General features: G+C 41.1%; 1 protein-coding gene across 5 annotated transcripts in view; it reads left to right on the forward strand.

Annotated features, from left to right (window-relative positions):
- Nucleotides 1-23,867, forward strand: part of LOC121914888 (ankyrin repeat and fibronectin type-III domain-containing protein 1-like) — a 311,519-nt gene that overhangs the window by 217,216 nt on the left and 70,436 nt on the right. For 4 of the 5 annotated variants that reach the window (XM_042438666.1, XM_042438667.1, XM_042438668.1 and 1 more), the window contains one exon: nucleotides 17,386-17,514. In XM_042438666.1, the coding sequence (XP_042294600.1) occupies nucleotides 17,386-17,514 (129 nt within the window). Of the gene's footprint in view, nucleotides 1-3,580; nucleotides 3,974-17,385; nucleotides 17,515-23,867 lie in introns of those variants that run through there. The other variant, XM_042438669.1, reaches the window with a different exon arrangement.

The following is a 23,867-nucleotide window of genomic DNA, read 5'->3' on the forward strand; positions in this document are numbered from 1 at the left end:
TCCTCATGTTGTGGTGACCCAAACCCATGAAATTATTTTCATTGCTACTTCATAACTGTAATGAAATAGTTGTTTTCCAATGGTCTTAGGCGACCCCCATGAAAGGGTCATTCGACCCCCAAAGGGGTCCCGACCCACAGGTTGGGAACCACTGATCTAGACACTATACTTCTATTGTTGCAGCCTAAAATTGCATTGGCCTTGTTAGCTGCCGCATCGCACTGTTGACTCATCTTCAACTTGTGGTCTACTTGAACTCCTAGATCCCTTTCACATGTTGTCTCCTTAATCCAGGTGTCCCCCATCCTATATCTGTGCATTTCATTTTTTCACCCTAAGTGCAAGACCTTACATTTCTCTGTGTTGAAGTTCATTCTGTTAGCTGTGGCCCAGCTTTCTAGTCTATTCAGGTCATTTTGAATTTTGATCCTGTCCTCTGGAGTATTAGCTATTCCTCGATCCAAAACAGGGAGAGGCGAGGTCCAAATAATAATAATAATAATAATAATAATAATAATAGCATGCCTTATTTTGAAAGTGATATATATTTTTGCTGGTGCCATAGCACCTGGTGCCAAAGGTTGCATCTTGATATTTACTAATAGTTCCTGATTCTATATGCATGAAACCTTGGGGAAATTGCTAGAAGTAACGTTTGTTTTTTAATTAGTTTTCTTTTAAATGGACAGACACAAGTATATTTCATTGACAAGGAGAACATAAGGCCAGAAAGCAACTGAATATGATTGGTTGAGCACAACAGCAGCCTACAGTCCTATGGCATTCTTCTCTTTCTCTAACATGCGCAAGCCTTTGGACTTTCCAGAGTGCTCCAGACAGCATTGAATGCAACTCAAGTGACCTTTCAGGAATAAAATTGATAAAATTATAAAATAGGAATACCAATAATGATTTCCAGCAAGGTGATTGGGTTGCTTTCTCTTGTTGTCAGAATTATCCTAGATTTATAACTTCCTGAAACATTAGCATGCTGTGTAGGATGTTATAGTGGGCAACATATAAAGATTTAGTATTTGAAGAATCTAAAATATGGGACCATGATGACAGACAAACTGTGCAGTTCGGAAACTTTTAAATGCAGTTGTGAAGTTGGAGAGGAGAAAGTTCATTCTGAAAGTCGGTAAGATTTATGTAAGACTCACATTTAATCTGTCAGACAGTGGGCTATTGGCACATAAGGATGAGCCAGGAATCCTGGTTTAAAACTGCAGAGTGAAAAACCAGCGAACAGTTGCATCAAATGCATTTGCTCTCCTCTTTGCACAAACAGGAACACAAATCAGACAGGATTATGGTTACATTAATAAAGCAAAAGTACCCTAAAAGGCCACAACTGCCTGGATATTCATAGCAGGTAAGGTCTTCTCATTGGGATAATGTTTCATAACTGATGCAAAAGGAGAGGAGGCCTCATCTCTCATCCTGAGAAGATTTACCAACAGAAGGGAGATGCTGTTGAGGTTGCAATGGTGACAATGTCCTCTTCCCCAACTTCCAGATGTTCTACTGATGGTCTCCCTGCTATATATTGACTGTAATAAAATGAATGTAAAACAACAACTCCTGATCAACATTGTCTCCAGTGGGCTTGGCTTGTGTCTTCACATTTAAATGATTTGTTTAATAATGGAAGGTGCTGCAATTTGCTAAACTGAAGCAGGGCTGGAGAAGACCAAAATGTATTCTCTTTCAGGCCACTCTATTTTATAGTGAATAATAGACCCATACCGATCAAGCACACAGTGGATCTGTGAAATCGAAGGCTTTCATGGCTGGCATTCATGGTTTTTTGTGGGTTTTCAGGCTATGTGGCCATGTTCTAGGAGAGTTTATTCCTGACATATTCTCTGAAGATGCCAGCCACAGATGCTGGGGAAACGTCAGGAATAAACTCTTCTAGAGCATGGCCACAGAGTCCGAAAAACCCACAAAAAACTACACAGTGGATCAATTGCTCTAAACATTTATCCTCAGTGTTTTGTGTACCTTTCCAAATTCTACATCTTGAAAATGAGACTGGTATTTGAAGAAGCTACTGCTAATACTACTTTATGCTTGTTGGCTGTTGCTTTTCCTGCTCCGTCCTCCTCCACTTCTTCCAGAAACTCTGCACTTTACATTCGTTTCCATATTGGAAGAGAAGCCTGGAATGTTAGGCTGTGGCAACAATTATATTCGTGCTTAGTGGCTTTGCGTGTCACTGCTTGTCATCATTTTGTGAAATTTATTTCCAGTTATGCTAAACATATACAGTGGAACTAGCAAAGTGGTTAACAGAGAGATCTGGGAGTGATCGAATCTCACCGCAGTTGATTTCTCTGAGTCTTTGTCTATCAGTCCCTGTTTGTACAATAACACCATACTGAGTGTTCATCAAACCACTACACCACGCTGAGTCTCCTGGTATACCTACTGTATATATTCATGTATAAGTCTAGAAATTTAGGTTAAAAAACTGACCCCAAAAACCTGGGTCGACCATGGGTCAATCTAAGTACAGCGAGTATATATGGTACTTGAGCACTGACCACGGGCCAGTGTAAGTACAGCGAGTATATATGCTATAGGTGGCTTCCAGCTTATGTGGAAGCTGCTGGGAGAATCGGCAAATGGTGCACGCGCCTGTGGCACACGCGAATGGCTGCACTACATACACGAGCCCCATTATATCTAATGGGACTCAAGTGTACGTGCTTTTTGCCCTGCGCGGAGGGGTCCAGGCAAGGGCAGGTAAGGCAAGGGCAGACTGTACTGTATTTTAACTCATATATATACATGGTGAAAGGCAAGAGGTTAGTCTGCCTTGGAAGCACTACCTCCTTCTAGTTTCTCATCCATCCAGCCTTTAGTATGAGCACAGTTATGCCTGCTGGAATTTTGTAACTTCTTTTGCAATGTTTTTCTTTACTTCATCCGCTTTAGATCCTTTGTTACATGCCCCTAGGTTTTACCATCGATTTATTTTTGGGTCATATCAAAATCCATAATTTTGGCCCCAAAGCCTGCCCTCGACTTATATATGAGGTCGACTTATAGTTGAGTATATACTGTACTTGAGCAAGCTAAGGCAACCTTGATGGTCTAAAGCCAAGGTGTCTCCAGCAGTGGATGCATCTAAAGTAGGCCAGTGGGGATTATAGCCATATTACACAATATGTGGTCCTGGAGGGTAGATGGGTCTTAGGTTGCTCTCCCTTGTCCATTCCTGAATCACAGTATTTTGTGCCACAAAGGAACAGAGAAACTGGAACACGAGGCATTGGTTAGTGGATCACATAACACAAACTCCTGGTCATCAGACAAGGAATTGGCTGGGCTCACCATTTGAGTAAAGGTGGGTTATAACTTCATCCACATTGCAAAGGAATTATGTGTAAAGGCGAGAACCTGTATCCTATGGGCCTGTAAGTATGGTTTCCCTTTGGCTCTGCATCCTGGCCGTCTCCCCACCACTTTTCCTCTTCCTCCTCCTCCTTTTTGAGCCCCACACAACGACTTGTTATGTAAAACACCAGCAAGAGAGTGAGAGACACAGAGAGAGGAGGGAGAGATTCTTTAGTGTTGGAATCTGAGTCACATGGATCTGTTTTATTCCCCCCCCCATCTTGTTTCTATAGAAACAAGATTGGGGGGAAAGACAAGCAGGGATTGAGAGAGAGAGAGAGAAAGAGAGAGAATGTGAAGGTGATCAGGGAGGAAAATATGGGTAGCAAATGAAGAGGAAGGTCTAATACAGAGGTGAGGCTGAAATGCAGCTAGAATAGGATGCTGGGGGAAAACTGGCAGTCTCTGGAGATTTTGGCTGGCAGAAGCTGTCCCCAGTTTGGAGGCTGGTCTTTGAAGTGTGCCTGCATATCTTTTGGAAAGAAGGTGTTCTGAAACATTTTTCCCCCTAAAGTGAAACTATCCTTTTGAGAAGAGGATAACGGGAAGCATCAAAAGGTATTGGCAGGTGAGTGAGAAGGCACCACTGCTGACAGTAGGGGATCAAGGGAGGAGGGATGCTGTACCACCCACTTTAGCCATATTTTGGGCATTTTTTAGGAAAGGGGTGGGAAAGCCAGCTGGCAAAGGGGTCTTATGCCCCACGATGTTGATTGGTGGAAGCGCTCCCTCCCACCAACAATGCACTGTGTGCGCTGGGACAGAGACGGAAGTTGTTCAGTTACCTACAGCTTCTCTTGCTACTTGGACAAGTGTGTCTGTGGAACAAATCTTGCCTATCCGGGCGGCATAAAGAGGGGCTAAAGTTTCCTTTGGGGTGGGTTTCTTTGCTAATTGACAGGAAGCGGGAGGAAGGCGTACCTTTGCATTTAGTTAACTGATATTCTGGACAAATCATGAAGGATGTCATCTCTCCCCACACCTCGAGTCAAAAGTCTTCTGTGCAATATGGTTGTGTTCCAGGGCTGCCTGACATTTTTCTGTGCAAAAGGTTAGCTTCTGTCTCAGTTTGCTGATGAGCCAGGTTCCATCCGGGCGAGGAATGAACACAGCCAAGAGCGCTTTGCCTTTGCGCATCGCTGTTGTCCTGGTTGCTAAGTGCTTTGGCCCAAAGTGTAAGTGCTGGTGGCGGGTGCCCTTTAAAGAGATTCAGTTGACAAGGGAGGACCTTTAAGATGAGAGACACCTGATTTGCTTGTTGCATGGATGCTTCTCGGAGCTCTTCTAGAAAATGCGTGTTTAAATTCTTACCATTCATAGCCTGCTCTTTCAGCAGTCATTGTACAGACGCATGTCATCTGGCTTATCTGTGCACAGTGTCCCAAGTGCAAATACCTTATGGTAGCGTTGGCTGTTCATCTTTCACTTGTTACTGTTGAGTTCAAATTGTATGTAGTAATGGTATAGACGAATGAGAAATTTATAGGCTCTTTGCTGTATGTAATGCTCTAGGTATATAGCCTCTCTTTAGCTATCTTGCAAAAACAACACCAGGATTTTGATGGATCTTGGCATGCTTGCTCAGGACTGTTTCTGAGAGTTTCATGAGAGCAAATGGAAAACCCATGTGCTGTTATTGCGAGTTTTCGGACTTTGTATGCATTAGCTTTCATTTTCGCAGCAAAGGGGATTCTTATTACAGCTATGAAAAGTGTGCGCACGGTTGCTTCAATTGTTTTATGTAACTTAGAAGGTGAGTGCAGCATGTAGAGATGTTAACCAAAACACAATGTGCACATAAAAATGCTTGGCAAGAGGGTCTGGCAAGATCCTGGCTTGTGAATCTTGAACGTTTTGGGTTAGTGACCTTATTTTGGGGATAGTGGTCTTATTTTTCGTCTGCTAATGATTTCGCATTTCTCTTAACAATACATAATTTAAGCCAGTTGTAACTGCACCGTCTCTGAGAACCTAAACTCTCTTCAGGGCCAGTATGGTGTAGTGGTTTGAATGTTGGACAATGAATCAGGAGACCTGGGTTCAAATCTCTGCTCAGGGATGGAAACCCATGAAATGACCATGAGAGAGTCATACTCTCTCATCCTCAGAGGAAGGCAAAGATAATTCCCCTGAACAATTCTTGCCAAGAAATCCCTGTGATGAGTTCGCCTTAAGGTTGCCATACGTCAGAAACTACTTAAAGGCACACAACAACAACAAACTTTTTTTCACCTCAATAGTATAATCAAAAGTGTTGTAACTGTGGGTATGGAAGCGAATCACATCTTTATTCATATAAAATCGGAAAATAACAAAACCTCAAAATATTTTTATCTTATGTAAATCAATCATAGAATCATAGAGTTGGAAGAGACCACAAGGGCCATCCAGTCCAACCCCCTGCCATGCAGGAACTCTCAATCTGAAAACTAATGACTGATAAGGTAGAGGAGATCCAGTGTGTTGTTGCTTGGTCTTAGGTCAAACTGGGAGACTATGTAGCTTGTCTCTTGCCACACATTCATCTCCTTGATGCTATACGTCACTGGGGGCAATACCTTGCAACTGGGTGGGGAGAACCCAGCAACTGGGGCTAGTCTACATTGCCCTGTGTGTTGACTATCATCACACAGATTCAGTTTCAATATTTCATTATATGCATGAAGCTGGTCTCAGATACTAGATGTTATAAATAAGCATTAACATGCTTAGAACTGGCCATATCTCTTTCCTTAAATAAAGACACTGTAGAAACCCCAAATCAGAAGAAGAACACCTTGGAGTTGGGGACAATGACATATCTGGCAGGAAAGTGTGTTTGGTCAAGAAAGGCCCAACGTTCTTCCCATAGTCCTGGCATAGATTGGGGTGGGAGTGTCACTGGTTTTTGTGTTTAAAATAACAACACTGATTCTAAGTATATCAGTGTTACTTCTTACTGAGCTTTTAGTATTTCTGGTTCATGATATTTATATGGCATATAATGGTACAAAGGAAGATTTAAAAGAATAATCACCGTATATAGTGATTACATTTGGTACCAATCAACAGGTGCCATTCAGTTGTGCCACCCATGTGTTCAGGCTTTAGTTGTTACTCTGTTGCTGTTCTTCATTTCGGCTAGTTCATATAAACTGATTTATCACTTATTTTATCCTACATAAACTTGGCACCTTTTGTAGAACGGCACACTAGGATTTCTGAAAATGAAATTTCTGTGCTGCTGCTGAATTTCACCCAAAACAAAATTTGAGGTCCATTAGGTGAACTCTGCTCGTATTAAACCCTTATTAATTTATAGTGAAAGTTAATAAAATGTCAATAAAGTTTTTAAAATATTATCAGAGTATTGCAAACTCTTAATTAATCAAAACAGATGGTAGCTCCTGTTTTGGGTACCAGAGAGTTCAAAAAGAGGCAATTCCTAGTGATATAGAGATGAGTAAGGTGCCATGTCTTATCACCTCTTAACCATCTCTTCTCCAGGCTAAACATACCCAGCTTCCTAAGTTTAGCCTGGAGAAGAGATGGTTAAGAGGTGATATGATAGCCCTGTTTAAATATTTGAAGCGGTGTTGTATTGAGAATGGAGCAGGCTTGTTTGGTGCGGCTCCAGAGAATAGGAGCTCATAAGGCATGGTTTCTAGACCCTTCACCATTTTGGTTGCCCTCCTCTGTACATGCTCCAGCTTCTCAACATCCTTTCTGAATTGTGGTGCCCAGAACTGGACACAGTATTCCTGGCGATGTCTGGACAAAGCAGAGTAGAGTGGTTCTATGACTAAACACTATATGTCTATTGATGCAGCCTAGAATCGCATTGGCTTTTTGACCTGCCACATCATAGTGTTGACTCATGTTCAATTTATGGTATGCTAGGACTCTTAGATCCCTTTCACATGTACTGTTGTCAAGCCAGGTGTCTGAGCAGATGTGAACATCAATAGGAGACTACTGCAGGATTCTGTGGAAGCTCCCCTGTGAAAGAGATCCTTCAAGTGTTTACATGGAAATTTAGGAGGCTATTTTGCCCCAGATCAGATTATTTGTCATTCTAGTTGAGTTTTATAGACTCTGGCTGGCAATGACTTTCCAAGTTCCATGGTAGAAGTACTCCTTATGCCCACCCCTGCTATCTTTCAAAAGAGAGAAATGTTAGGGTCTACACTTGGGCAGAAAAAATGAAATGCACAGCTATAGGAGACACGTGGCTAGACAATGGTTCATATGAAATGGATCTAGGAGTCTTAGTAGACTGAAAGCTGAACATGAGACAACAGTGTTATGTGGCAGCCAAGAAAGCCAATGCAATTCTTGGTTACATTAACAGGAGTATAGTGTCTGGGTCAAGGAAAATGCTAGTACCATTGTGTTCTGCTTTGGTCAGGCCTTACCTGGAACACTGAATCCAGTTCTGGATACCTCAGTTCAAGAAGGATGTTGACAGGCTGGAACGTGTCCAGAGGAGGATGACCAAAATGATGAAGGGTCTGGAAACTGTAAAGCCTTTTGAGGAATGGCTTAGGGAGCTGGGAATGTTTAGCCTGATGAAAAGAAGATTAAGATGGGACATGGTAGTCATGTTTAAATATCAGAAGGGATGTCATATTGAATATGGAACAGTCTTAGAATCATAGAATCATAGAGTTGGAAGAGACCACAAGGGCCATCCAGTCCGACCCCATTCTGCCAAGCAGGAACTCTCAATTAAAGCATCCCCGACAGATGGCCATCCAGCCTCTGTTTAAAGACCTCCAAAGAAGGAGACTCCATCACTCTCCATGGAGGGAGTGTGTTCCACTGTTGAACAGCCCTTATTGTCAGGGAGTTCCTCTTAATGTTGAGGGGAATCTCTTTTCCTGGAGCTTGCATCCATTGCTCCAGGTCCTAGTCTCTGGAGCAGCAGAAAACAAGCTTGTTCCCTCCTCAATATGACAATATCCCTTCAAATATTTAAACAAGGCGATCATATCACCTCTTAACCTTCTTTTCTCCAGGCTAAACATTCCCTGCTCCCTAAGTCTCTCCTTATAGGGTTTCAATGGTTTCCAGACCCTTCACCATTTTAGTCGCCCTCCTTTGGACATGCTCCAGTTTTGTTTTCTATGACTCCAGAGAATAGGACAAGAAGCAATGGATGTAAGCTACAGGAAAAGAGATTCCAGCTCAACATTAGGAGGAACTTCTTGACAGTAAGAGCTGTTCGCCAGTGGAAGATGTTCCCTCAGAGAATGGTGGAGTATTCTTCTTTGGAGGTCTTTAAACAGAGGCTGGATGGACATCTGTTGGGGGTGGTTTGGGGGTATTACTGCTTGTCAGGAAGTTGGACATGATGTCCCCTGTGGTCTCTTCCAACTCTAGATCCTATGATCTGGCTCTTCAAACCAGAAAGGGTACAAACTGAATCTAGGACTTTCTGCATGCAAAGTGGATGGTCAGCTAATGAAGTGAGCATCCTCCTCTTTGAGGAGGAATGGTAATATAACCCAAAAAAACCCCACCCAAAACACCCATGTTATTGGAAAATTTAACAGTTTATTTTGGGAAATAATTACCACCCCTTGCTTATTACTTTAGTACACTAAGCTTTCTTTAGACCATTGTTCATAAGAACACAGCTGCAAGCTCTATAATGGGGAAACAAGCCTATAGAAAAGAACAAAAATCCTAATTTAAAGATTCTGGTGATTTTTTTTAATGTACCATTTTCACCTTGGTGTTGGTTTGTGCAGTTGCTCTGTTGTGAATGAAGCTGAAGATGTCACCTGAATAAATGTTTACGTTGTGTGTTTCACACCTAGGCTTAATACAACAAACTGTAAGATCTCCACTTTCCCATTCACAATGGTTCTGGTGTCAACCATGTGTTCAACCACTTTATAAATATTGATAACAAAATTCCTCCATACCTTTATTTTACCCTACTATTCCACAATTTCTAAACAAAGCGTAGTATTCTGTTTTGGTGTTTAAATGCTCTGAAAATTATGAAACGCTCAAATCCTTTGAAAAACAGATAGATTTAATGCTGCTATATAACCTTAATGTGAGAGTTACCATTTGACAATAATGTAAGAGACACACTTGAACATGCTTCTGTAGTATAACATAGATGTTATTCAGTAGATTGTCCTGATTTTCTTCTGACTCTGACATTGTTCCAAAATCAAACTCCTGTATCTCTTAGGCTTTCAAGTCCTTCTACTCCAGACAGTCACCAAAGATATATTTGGACAGCATACAAGTTTTTGAAAGTTTCAGCATTCTCCATGAATTATTGTGAGGCTAGCAGAGGCAAAATGGCTCCATCCATCTTCCCAGAGAAGCGAATCAAGTTAATATTGAGGCCAGCGAAACAAATGGAGGATTTCTTCCTTGAATTTGGATTATAAGCAACTTTACAGTATAGGAAAGGGTGGCAGTAACTTATTGTTTTTGTGACTTACAAGATTATCAGACATGTTGCTGTCCTTCCTGCTAGATTTCACTGAATACTGCTGTAGCATTGCAAAGTTTCTTGTCATTTTCCTCAAGATGGCTTTGACTTAATGGTGTCCCTATGAATTAGTGACCTCCATGACATCCTGTCACCAACAGCCCAGGCCAAGTCCTGCCAATTCTGGGCTGTTGCTTCTTTCGTTGAGTCTATTGGTACAGGCCCCATACGGATATGGTTAGAAACTTTAGGCCCATATAGACAGGCCAAAATAAAGCTGCCTCGGGTCACTTTGGAGGTATGCTGTTTAAATGATGCATGTGTTCTAAGAGTCCGGAAGCTGCACCAAAGCCACACTCTAGTCCTTAGGACTGGAGCATGGCTTTGGTGTGGCTTCCAGACTCTTAAGATGCTTGCATCATTTAAACAGTATACTTCCAAAGTGACCAGAAGCAGCTTTATTTTGGCCTGTCTGTACAGGGCCTAAGAGACCTAGAAATGTAAAAGGGGTATTTATAAGGCGTATGAGGTCTAAAATATAAAGTAGAAAGCTCTGTGCATTATGGAATGTATGCTTCTTGCTATTAGCATCAGTGCAGACCAATTCCAAGCAGAATGCAAACACATCTGTCAACATTGATATGCTAGTGTTAATAGTTGCTTGACCAACAATGAACCTTAAAACAGGTGCTGTGTTAAGAGTGGCTGATGCAGTGAGATGGCAGATGTATTCTGATGGCAGCTGAATGTACCAGATTGGAAAAAATACAAATATTTGTATAAACAAGGACTTGTAACCATCTGTTATCTCATTGGATCAGATGTGTCACCTGATTAAGCTAGGAAAGTTATAATAAAAGCATAAAGGAGCCTTTAGGGTGAACACAAACAGTTATGCTTGTCAAAATGTTTAAAGATCTTTGGCATATTTTCCTTTTGGTTTATCCTTTACATCCTTTGTTACATGCTGCTGAGTTTTACCCTTGACTTATCATATCAAAGTCCACAATTTTGGCTCCAAAACCTGCCCTGGACTTATACATGAGGTTTACCTATAGTCGAGTGTATGCAGTATGTTACGCATCTGGAGAGTCTGATGTTAGGGCACATCCATTTATTTTAGAGGAACCCATATATCATTAATTGAGTCTTATCTGGGCAGGAATGGAGTGTGAGAGTGTGATCAACAACAACTTTTATCAGCTGGATCCACTTTCTGTGCCCCAAGGTGTAATAGACTTTGGGCCTGTACAGACAGGGCAAAATAAAGCTGCTTCGGATCACTTTGGAGGTATGCTGTCTAAATGATGCATGCGTCCTAAAAGTCCAGAAGCTGTGCCAAAGCCGCACTCTAGTCCTAAGGACTGGAGCATGGCTTTGGCACAGCTTCTGGCCTCTTAAGATGCGTGTGTCATTTAAACAGCATACCTCCAAAGTGATCCGAAGCAGCTTTATTTTGGGCTGTCTGTATGGGCCCTTTGTGACATAATTTAAGGTTTATTTTTCATGTATTAAATTTTCTACTAAAATCAGTGCTCTGGGCAGCTATAATAAAAATGAAAATTAAAGAACATGGTTATAATGTAAACATTTGTTTTAAAATAAGATAAAAACACATCGTAATAAAGTATCAATAAAATCCTTCAATAAGAAGAAAAATCTCCCATCAGATTAAAAACCTACTTCAGCAGCCAGCTGATCACTTTAAATGCCCAAAGCATTTCATTTCATGGTACATATATATATTTCAGAGGCAGGAACTGGTAAAACCACCTCTGAATATTTGCTGAACTAAGAAAATGATCTGAAATTCATGGGGTTGCCATATGTTGACAGCCAGCTCAAAGGCACAGACATACAGTACATAAAATCTGATTTTGGTCCCTTTCCTCAAAATGCTGGGAATGGCAGTCCAAAAAGAAGAACCTTTCCCAAGCCCAGAAGGGCTGCCAAGAGATATCAGGTGCTATCGACTATAATTCAGAAGAAGAAACTGGAAAAAACATCTCTGGGTATTCTTTGCCTAAGAAAGCCCTATCAAATGCATGGGGTTGCCATAAGTCAACAGCTGATTTAAAGGCTCACACTCACATACCCTAAATTTATATTTATGGACTCTTTTGGGATAAGGATTTATCCTTTGGATAAAGATGGGGCTAGGTGAGATGTTGTCACTTGCACAAGGCTTATGATTTCTATACATAGCCATATTTTGGAACAAGGTAGGAGAAACATGCTGCACCAGGAGCCTTTGGAAAAGAAAAGGTGACACAGTAGCAAAATGGTAAGGAATGAGATGAGGGTCTGGCACAGTTTCTCTCTCTCTCTCTTTCTCATAGTCTTGCCCTTTTGAAGCATCATGCGCTATTTATTTTTAAACAGCTCCCCAGATGTCACAAATGTCTCCCAAGATTATGGCATTGTAATTAGCTAGAAGCTGACGATAAGGGTTTCAATTAACACTAACCATTGATGTTCTCCTGTAATGCCACATAGTGAAAACAGGTTAACTAGGACTTTCCTTCCTCCTTTTCTTTCTTTTAAGAGAAACATGGAAGAAAGTGAGTCTGCCTCTTGAATTATCATTGTGTGATTGGGAGTGACACTGAAAGTCCCTGAACACTCAAACAAAGGATCCCAATGAAAATACAGCATAGATACACATATAATGCTTCAAACATATAACTTTTGAGTCGTTGCACTGAGATGCCTGATGAGCACTTTTTTTTAAAGGTGATCAAATGAAGTTTTATAAACTCCATCGAACATGACACAATGTACAGGAAAGACGAATGATTATTCAGCTATCTGCTTAAAAGTTAAGGAAACAGTATTTCTAATGCTGTATTGAAACATGAACTATTCTTTCCTGTTAGCCACTCAAGTTAAAGAGAATGAATGGCCTTAAGAGTCCAATAGCATCTGGAGGGCCATGGATTCCCTTCTTCTCATGTAGGGTCAGAGTAGACAGAATTTGGGCTCCATATCGGTCGGGTTACTTTAAATGAGAATTTGATTTCTCAAGAACTGTCAGTGAAAAATACGACTACATTTTAAATAAGTGGATAAATTGATTGTTCTTGTTCTTAACTGTCTTTAGTTGCCCTAAGCACATGGCAGCCCTATCAATGAGACATCTCCAAGAGCCCCTCTTCTCTGCCTCTTTGTTCAGGTCCTGGACAGTGACCTCCTTGATTCAATTTGGCATGTGGTCTTCCTCTCTTTCTACTGCTTTCTACCTTTCCTAGCCTTAAGACAGCCTCAGTTTGACCATCATTCTCTGAAGACGCCAGCCACAAATGCTGGCGAAACGTCAGGAATAAACTCTTCTAGAACATGGTCACAGAGCCTGAAAAAACCACAAAAAACTATGGATGCTGGCAATGAAAGCCTTCGGCTTCACAAAGAATGGTACCTTGGGAGGCCATGTAGATGGGTGTGAATAAGAATAGGACAGCATGGTTGCTGCATAACATGCCACCTTCCTTTCTGTACTGACTTGCTATCAGACAGAAGAAAGGGAAATACATATATATGTGTGGTTAATTAATATAGATCCAAGTGAAAAATTGTCCAGTTTTGCAGTGTGTGAAATGTCTGGTTTATGCGGAGCAATTCTCCTTCTAAACCTTTAATCCACCTCACTTGGTTTTCTCCCATTCTACTACTTGGCATGTGAAGGTAGAAACTATCTAAAAGATAAGCATCTGGTTTTACCGAGATCCAGTTAATTGAAATATGACACATTACCACCTGAGCTTTGGCATGGAATTGCAGGGGAGAATTTAATGGTACCGATAGCATTTGAGCAGTAGATTCGGTTTTGCAGGCTTTAATGAGATGTGTAATTGTTCATTTTTGACACTGCTAAATGAATGGCGTTCCCTCCAGCATTTTCTTCGGAGTTGTTTCCTCCCCTCGCCCCTGTTTTTTTCTTTTAAAAGACAAACACTCATTACTTCTATCAAAGTAAAAATGATTATTTAATCATTTTAAATCATGATGTTGAAAGGCCTGAGCCTTTCTCTTTCCCAGTGCTGATATTCGGACAGTTCCCGCTCCCAAAAACTGTCTCCAACTTGTCATGAGCGACAGCCAGTTTTTAAACCGAAAAATTAATCAATAAGCAGAGTTAATGAATTAAAGATGCTGATTTTTAAAAAAACGTATCTGAAAAATGGCTAGCTGTTGGTGGTTTATTTCATTTTTCTAAAGGACGAGGGAGAAAGAGACAAGGGGATGCTTTGAGGGGAAATGTTTTTCAGGTATTTGGCTTGTTTTAAATATGCCATAAAACATACGGATGTAGGAAAGTGCGGCACATAGGCAGATACAGATGTGCAGGTTAAATTGGTATGGACTTACTCTGCAGTGTGATTCTACCTTTTATATGGGTTAAATATGGGTTTATATGGGATAATATGCAATAGAGATTATGTGTGCATTGAACATACTGTTAAGAGCCTATATCTTTTAGCGTACATCACACCAGATCCTACATTTGTCCCAAACAATTGTACACCAGGAGCCTTAAGCACCTCTGTTATGCATTGATCAATTCGCTCCCAGGCACTGAGAAAGCACAACCATCTGCACAGTAATGTTGTACTCTAGGAAGATCCTGACTACCATCTAGGTTACTACTAAACTATAAATCTGCTTTATCTCCAATCTCCATTCAGCCCTTTTGTCTGCAATACAGAGGTAGTAATACTGGGCTACATTGCAGAGTTTTCCTATGGGTTACTGATTCTGCACATGAAGTGTTTTGAATAAGAGTACAATATCAGTGTAAATGTGTTATGTCTTTATTATGGTGATGAATGGTGGTACTGTTGGAGCGAGCGTTTCTAATCTGTTTTCCTTTCGTCTCTGCTTTTTCTTGGATGATGGAGCTTGGTGGCAAGTTCGCAAAGTGTGAATTGAAAGTCTCCAGCTGAAATCTTACCTCAGCCACAAACTCACTAAAATGGCTCCAAACTATATAGTGTCAGCTAGCGCCCGACCCATTTGAAGAAAAACACTGTGATGGAATGTAAAAGCATTCCTTTGAACACTTGAAATATGCAATATAAATCTTAAAATGTTTTTTTGTAGCTGGGATGGCAGAAGGCCGATTGAAAAGGAAAGCTTGGACAAGGAATTCCATTTGCCCTTGCCAGTCCTTGTGCCTTTAGTCCTGGCATCTGCATTGACCAGGTAGCACCAACTGCTGCCTGGCTCTTCCTTGCTGGGTGAAGTTGGATTTATCTAATCCCATTCCAAGCAGTTTAGGGTGGAATCATAGTATCTACTGTAAAAGTGAAATGCCAAGGTTGATAAGAATAGAAGTCCAGGAAAAGAAGAAAACATATATGTTGATGTAAGCGTAGAAGCACAGAAGTTAGGCACTGAGGTTAAGAGGTGTACGTGGAAAGCTAAGGAGAAATCACACAAGCTTACTGTGGCATAAGCTTTTGTGATGAAGAATCCATTTTGTCAAATGCAAGCTCCAGCCTATGAAAGTTTATGTTGAGATACAGTGGTTATCCTTTAAGATGGCTCTGTTTTATCACCTGGATAAAACATTCACTTACTTCAGTTTGATATTTGCACATCTTAACTGCATAAATAACTTACTGTTGAGAAACTGGAGCATGTCCAAGAAGATGTTGAAAAATTGGAGCGTGTCCAAAGGAGGCTGACTAAAATGGTGAAGGGTCTGGAAACCATGCCCTATGAAGAATGACTTTGGGAGCTGGGGATGTTTAGCCTGGAGAAGAGAAGGTTAAGAGGTGATATGATAGCCCTGTTTAAATACTTGAAGGGATGTCATATTGAGGAGGGAACAAGCTTGTTTTCTGCTGCTCCAGAGAATAAGACCCGGGGCAATGGATGCAAACTACAGGAAAGAGATTCCACCTCAACCTTAGGAGGAACTTCCTGAGAGTAAGGGCTGTTCAACAGTGGAACACACTCCCTCAATGGAGTTTGGTGGAGTCTCCTTCCTTGGAGGTCTTTAAACAGAGGCTGGGTGGGCATCTGTCAGGGATGCTTTGACTGAGAGTTCCTGCATGGCAGAATGGGCTTGGACTGGATGGCCCTTGGGGTCTCTTCCAACTCTAGGATTCTATGATTCTATAATACACAAACCATGTAACCTTAAAAATGTAACAATACCTGTTCCAGATAAGGGAGTGTCTTGAGAATAAGTCCTTAATTATTCTACAACAAAGCCGCAGTGTTCTGCCCGTACAATGCAGATGGTTTTGATGGACTGCATAGATATAATTTTGATCTTGTGGTACATAAATGCATCAGAGATACAATGGATAAGATAATCCAAGCTCAGAGGTTCCAACATGTACAGTTCAAGCGTTTTAGATAGTTGTGATGGGAAAGAGCTCTGCTGACGATTGCATGGAACAGCTGTGAGTCAGAAAGGGAAGAAGAGAGGAAAGGAACTAGACCACTGGCGTGACTTGTATATTGTTTATGCTTTCTCAGTTACTAATACAGATCAAAAGCATCATCAGACTTTTTAACATTTAACATATTTAGCACTTATTCTTTAGATCACAAAGCAGGAGATTGTTTAACTTCAAATTGTGATTTGTTGCCCTTTTTGCTTTTGCGACTGAAATGTTTCAAAGGCTCAGCATGTCCCTTTCGAGGCAAATAATTCTGAAAGTTCTCTATTAAATGTGTTGTTCTCATCTTGGTCATCTGGAGAGGTCCCACAATCGCTGTTGTTGATCAACTTTTCCACTTTGTTCTACATAGTCTGCTATCCAAGCATGGACAAAGGAAATCCATATTTTGCATACTTGCTTAAGGCTTGGATAAGGAGTCGACAAACAAACCCAGAACAGATAGAGGAACCAACAGGAGCATCTCCTCGGTTTCCCCTCTAAATTTAAGTAAATCGGCCTACTTTATATTGAGGGTCAATTCAGTGTTTGTAGGTCCAAGTTTGTAACTCATAAAAATGTGTTTCAAACATCAGAAATTGAGCAGTCATTTTAAAAGTATGCAGGGTTCTGGTCCTTGTGCCTATAGAGAAAGACTCAAAAATCTTGCTAAGTCAGGAAGAATGGTTTTTTTTTGGGGGGGGGGGGAGTTTTTTGTTTTTTTTTAGCTATGTGGCCATGTTCCAGAAGCTGCCAGCCACAGATGCTGGCAAAGCGTCAGGAATAAACTCTTCTAGAACATGGCCACAGAGCCAAAAAAACATAGGCCGAAAACCCCACAAAAAACTATGGATGCTGGTCATGAAAGCCTTTGGCTTTACATTAGGAAGAATGACTTGCTGGTTTTCCTTAACATTAAGGTTGCACTTGCCAAATACTGTAATACATCCATAATGACCCATTAGGCTATTTGAGTGCAATGCTGAAATATACAAAGGATGCAGAGAGTGGGAGGTCATTTCTTCTGCTCCCCTCCAAATACCCGAATTCATAGTTTGTTTTCTGAACCTCAGCCTTTCTCTTGGTCCTGCCATTTCCGCTGGTTCTTTTGGTGCTGTTGTTTAAGTTAACCCTTCTCCTTTCCCCCTTCCTCAGGTCTGAGAGCAGCCTCTCTAAGTTCACACACCGATTATCGGTGAAGCAGAAGCAGGAGAAGAGGAGGAAAGCAGAGTATGGCTCGGCTGAACTGCCTGCCTTCCGTCCCAGGTCTCTGAGCGTTGAATGGTAAGAGATGTAGGGTGGGCCCAGGGAAAAGTATATCTTTCCCATTGCCATACCTTGACACTTCTGCTGTCACTTTTTCCCCCTTGTAAAGTTCATCCACAATAGATATGTGCTGTAGGAAGAGAGAAATTAGTATAGCAAAAACAAACTACAGTAAGGGCCCGAACAGACAGGCCAAAATAAAGCTGCTTTGGGTCACTTTGGAGGTATGCTGTTTAAATGACACATGCATCTTAAGAGGCCAGAAGCTGTGCCAAAGGTGTGCTCCAGTCCCGAAGCATGGCTTTGGCGTGGCTTCTGGCATCTTAGGATGCATGCATCATTTAAACAGCATACCTCCAAAGTGACCCAAAACAGCTTTATTTTGGTCTGTCTGTTTGGGCCCTAAGTTTAATCTATTTGGGGGGTTTGTTCTAATATGGATACAGTGGGTATAAGCTCATAAAACATTTTAGAATCCATCTTTCCCTTGCAAAAGAGATTCTCTTGCATTATGAGTAACATCACAACCTCAGCTAAGACCTGATTTTATGCTGGATACAGGTTCACCAGCACTTTTCAAACAGCAGAAACTGGACAACCATTTGAAAAGTACGCAGGCCTCTAGTCCTCATTCCTATACAGAAAGACTCAAAGATCTTGCTGTGTTGGGAAGAATGCCTTGCTGGAATGAAAAGGATTCTTTTCAAAAGATTGAAAAGAATGACTTATTCTTTTTTCCCCCTTATTTTATTTGACCCTTGCTATGTAAAGCAGAGTGCAAACTTTACAGCACTCTATAAATAAATGTTAACAACAACAACAACTTTTGGAGCCTCTAGGCGAAATGTTAGTCTATCATGGTGCAAGTCACATTTTACAACAGTAGACATATTTGGTGTCCTTATACCAGAGGTGCTTGTAGTGATCATGTAATATATGTATAGGTACTTATAGTGATCATATAGTATAGGTACTTGTAGTATAGGTACTTGTAGTGATCACATAATGCATGAAGAGAAGGTATCCACACAGTTCTAAACTGATACATGACAGAGACATGAGTTCATGAGTGTTCACAGTTGCATGTCTGCCATTCATGGGAAACTGCAATGTAAATGCTTCAAACTCACTTCCAGAAACAAACCACAGAACCAGGAGTAAAACCATAGTTTAAATACACATTGGAACAAGGTTAAATCAGAGTTGTAGTAGTGGAACAAAATGGTTAGAATCATAAAATCATAGAGTTGGAAGGGATCATAAGAGCCAGGGAGGAATATACAGCTAAAGTACTCCTGAAAGATGCTCATCTCACCTCTATTTAGAGGCCTCCACAGATGGAGCGTCCACCACCTTCGGAGGCAATCTATTCTGTCAAACTGCTCTTACAATTCAAAGGTTCTTCCTAATTTCCTTTCTTGTAATTTGAATCCACTGGTTCATGTTCTAGCCTCTGCAGCAGCAGAAAACAAACTTGTTTCATCCTCTACATGACATCCCTTTAGATATTTAAAGACAGCTATCATGTCACTCCTCAGTCTTCCCTTCTCCAGGCTAAATATACCCACCTCTCTCAGTCATTCCACATAAGCCTTGGCTTCTTGACCTTTCATCATCTTGGTTGCCCTTTCCTGGACATGTTTCACTTTTTTCAATATTCTTCTTCAACTGTGGTACCCAGAAGGTTTTACTAAAGCAAAACACACTGGCACTACTACTTTCCTGTATCTGGACACTATACTCTTCTTGATGCAAGCCAGAATTGTGTTGGTTTTTTGAGCTACTGAATTGCATTGTTGACTCATTCAAAGACATAGGTGTGTTAGTCTGGAAAATCAATGTGCAAAGGGATTTTGTAAAACCTTTGAGACTAACATTAAGCTTGTGTTCTACTAAAACGCACCACCAGATTCTCCTTGCATTTACATTTCAAGCCAGGTGTCACCCTTCCTGTACATTTTTCCAACATAGATGTACTACCTTATGCTGATCTCTGTTGAAATTCAGATTGTTGGTTTTGGCCAGTCTTTCCAATCAGCTTAAATTCCCAGCTTGTTTTTCCCTTGATGAAGACTGTTGGGTCGTCTTAATTGTTCATTGCAAAAACTGCAGTTTGGCACACCTCTGCGGAGTCCGAACTAAAAAGGTTCACAGTGGCATGCCAAATTGCAATTTGTGCTGGTGACATATTGTTCAGATGATCCATTTGCCTTTTCTTAAGATTCAGTCCTGGCCATAAAATATAGCAGCCAGCCAAGCACAAAAAGCCTCTTGATGCACTCATTACCACTTGGCTCTTATCACATGGATCTTCTCTGGAGAAAAATCTGTTTATACAAACAAAGAATTCTAGGTTTTGAGTCACACCTCTTGTCAAGTTGGATACTCACAGATCATTGTGTTTCTCTGTGAAATTGCACCCACCAGAGGTAACAGATCTATTATATTTTACTTGGGGTTCTTCCAGATGAGGCTTTTATCACACACCCCTCTGCCTCCTTTGCGACCTTTACAGGGGGTCTCAAAGACGATATCATCTTCTACTCGTGAACCTCCAATATTTTCCTATTAGTTTCCTCATCTTTTTTCTCAACACAGAAGATCCATTAGTGAAGAAAAGATGGAGCAGCTGCCTTTTGATTGCTAGCATGGGAAGCTTTCTGCAAGTTGCCATGGCCACCCATTGAAAAAAAGTGGCACATTAGAAACTGTGGTTAGCGACTGCCTTTTAACTTGCTCAGAACCTTCTTTTAAAAGGTACAGAGATCACGGATGGTTATCTTTCTCTGGATAATTGTTTATGTGTACCAGGACCAGACTGGAAATTGAATAGAAGTAGAGCAAGATAAACAGGCCACGCTAACAGGGGTGTTTTGCATGAGAGCGGAGGAAGAGACAATATAGGGCAAGCTTGTGTCTGTTAGGTTAAATCTCCCCAGCTACGGAGGGTCTTGAAGGGAGCTTGGGCTTGTCTACGCTGACCAAAACTCCCGGACTTATCCTATATTTGGTGCAATGAGTCCTCATGGTGCACACAGCAAATCTGCTTCTACAAACCATTCATCTGGCTTAACAGGAAACACTATTTACTCTGGAGTTTCCCGGAACCTGGATAGAACACGGGTGTATTGGACATGAGGACAGCTGAATAATGGTAGATCCAGAGTGACCCAGCTGTTTATGTGTCAGCATACCCATCACCGTGTCCCTGCTGGCCCATCCTCCTTGTCATCAATGCAGCATTACTGGCCAAGCAGTTACCTGTGAGAGATTGACCATCACCATTCCTTTTGGTAAGGTCAGAACATGGTGCCCCATGCGATCAATGGGGAAGAGGTAGAGAGACTCCTTCCTTGATGATTACTTGGCAGAGCCAAGATGTGAACAGTCTGGAAGCCATGCCCTATGAAGAGCAGCTTAGGGAACTGGGTATGTCTAGCCTGGAGAAGAGACGGTTAAGAGATGACATGATAGACATGTTTAAATATTTGAAAGGATGTCATATTGAAGAAAGAGCAACCTAGTTTTCTGCTTCTGGAGCATGGAACAGTGGATTCAATTGCAAAAAGATTTGACCTAAACATTAGGAAGAACTTCTTGATGGTTAAGACTTTTTGACTGAAATCCACTGCCTTGGAGTATGGTGGAGCCTCCTTTTTTGAGACTTTAAACAGAGGCTGGATAGTCATCTGGCAGGAGTGTTTTGACTATGTATTCCTTCATGGTAGGATGGTGGTGGACTGAATGACTCTTGTGGTCTCTTCCAACGCTAGGATTCTATTATTCTATTAAGAAGAAATCAGGAATGGAGAAAAAGATCTTTCATTGATACTCAGACAGGGAAACAAATTGTTGACTGCAACAGTATACAGTTGTCCAAGCAGGACAGAAAAAGACAAGTTTCTTGCCCTAGCACTTTGAATGAAACCAAGTGATGCTCCAAGCACACAGTTGCTGCTGAAAATGGCAGTTGTCAATCTCTTTCCTTCTTGTAAGTGCACATTAATATGCACTAATCTGCTAAGGATGTTGGAAAAAAGAGGAAACCCTCGGTATATTGATGGTGTATAAATCTGAAGAATGAAAGTCTATTATTGCACTGTTTTAACTGCTGTGGGTCCATCCTATGGAATCCTGGGATTTGTAGTTTGTTGTGGCACCAGAGCTCCCTGACAGAGAAGGCTAAATATCTCACCAAGCTATAAATCCAGAATTTCGTAGCATTCAGCCATGGCAGATAAAGCCGTATCAATGTGTACAATGCATTAATTCTTTAGTGTAGATGCAGCCATAGCATACTTACAGGTTTTTGATTCTGACCATAGTAGGTACAGTCAGCTCTCCATATCCACAGATATGCATCCATGGATACAACCATTCATGGCTTGGATTTTTTAAAAACATTTCTTAAAAAGCAAACCTTGGGTAAGAGGTGAGTATAAATTAAACAAATAAATAAATCAAAATCTAGGTATTTTATGTTTTCGAGACACGAGAAATATTTCTATCACTGCTCTTCACCAGAATATCTTGATGTGGGCAATTGTACCATGTGGATGCATTAGATATTTTAATGACTTTTTGTATTTGATCATGAAGTATTAACTGTGGGAATAACCTGTCAAGGCTTTATGGGACTGCTCTAGAGCTTATCTGCTTTTATCGAACATGAGGTTAATGTTGAGCAATTGCATATCGTCCATCCGAGATCTTTACTATAGAGACCCATAGAGGTCTGTTGTGCTTTTCTGCTGCCTCCTCTTTGGATGAGACATCTTGCTGAGACTGGAGGACTGGAGCTATAGTCATCATTCAATTTTTTGATGCTGTCCTGGCTTTGCATCTTCAGGCACAACTTAAAATGCCAATACAGTATTGATTTATTTGTTAGGATACTATTGCTGGTGCGGGGGGTTTTTTTGTACTTAAAATGATTGTTTTAAATGTAAAAAAAATTCCATTCAGTTCTCAAAATAGCATTGAAAATGACATCAGAGAACATGAAAAGCAAATCTAAACCAAATAGTTTTTGCTGAGTTTTTCGGGCTATGTGGCCATGTTCTGGAATAGTTTATTCCTGACGTTTCGCCAACATCTGTGGCTGGCATCTTCAGATGCTGGTGAAACATCAGGAATGGACTCTTACAGAACATGGCCACATAGCCCGAAAAACCCACAAAAAACTATTGATGCCAGGCACGAAAGCTTTTGACTTCACACTAAACAAAATAACTTTTGAATGGCTTGCTAAAGGTTGGGAGGGAAAGAGGCAAAGTGAGTCTCCTGAAGGAAGAGGTATCTGAACCTAGGCATGGCAACCTTTTAAGAATGCCTTGCATTTTCTGCATGTATTAATGAAGCTGCATAGCGGGTCTGAACTTCGGCATCCATTCTCCAAACCCCGCACTCTTTTGCTACACTCAAAATAACTATGCAGTAGGTGATTCCTAGGAATGCTCTGCTTTGCATGTATTGGATTAGAGGTACCATTGCAGAAAGACAGTCCCAAAGGAGAGCAGACGTCTCACTCTAGTCAGCTCATTTAAACCTGCAGCATCTTAAAGCATCAACCCACCCTATTTTCAAGCCTGTGCTCAATCAAAGCAGAGCATTAAAAGGTGCTTGTCCCTCCTGGGGTACAGTGACTGATTTATTTAGCTAGTGGCGCACACATTTATGTGCTCTGAAGAGTGAGGGAAAGTTTCTTTTCCCTCCCTCCCTCCCTCCAAAGTTTAGCAATAACTGTATACTAGGTCTGCTGAATTCCTCTTGTAAAAAATAAAATAAAATTGGGGAAAGTGGCAAGGAGAGACCTGAAGTATTGAGAAAACACTTGTTTCATTCATGTGATATTTACTAAAATAAGTACTTCATTATTAGATGTGTTTTTTTCCCCAAAAGCTGGTGCCACAAAGTCCCTACTGTTGCAAAGAGCGATGAATGTGCCGTACCATCTCAGGCCACTGGTCCCTCTAGTGTTCTTGGATCTTGCCTTTGGCAAGGACTGATGCTGAAATTTCCAGAGGCCAAAGTATTCAAACTGGTTGTTAGAGGGATGTGTCAGAAGGTAGACAAAGTGGGGTGGGAGAGGTGTTCGACCAATGTGTGTGTGCGTTCGATTAATGTTGTGCGGAGGAATTCTCCTTCTTGTCACCATTACATTTTTTTAGTCCTTACTATCTACCAGATTTAGGGAATTGATTCTATCTCTGCCTTTCAAAAATAAAATTCTGGGTGCAGCTTGAAAAGTATTTGGATTAGAGGGCCCCCGGCCCCAATTCAGTTATCAGAGCAAAAACAGAAAGTTCGGTGTGAAAATGTTTAGCCTTGGCTACACTGTCTTTCTTATTTCCTTTCTCTCTCTCTCTCTC

This window comes from Sceloporus undulatus, chromosome 8 (assembly GCF_019175285.1).
Source record: "Sceloporus undulatus isolate JIND9_A2432 ecotype Alabama chromosome 8, SceUnd_v1.1, whole genome shotgun sequence".
In the NCBI taxonomy this organism is placed as follows: Eukaryota; Metazoa; Chordata; class Lepidosauria; order Squamata; family Phrynosomatidae; genus Sceloporus; species Sceloporus undulatus.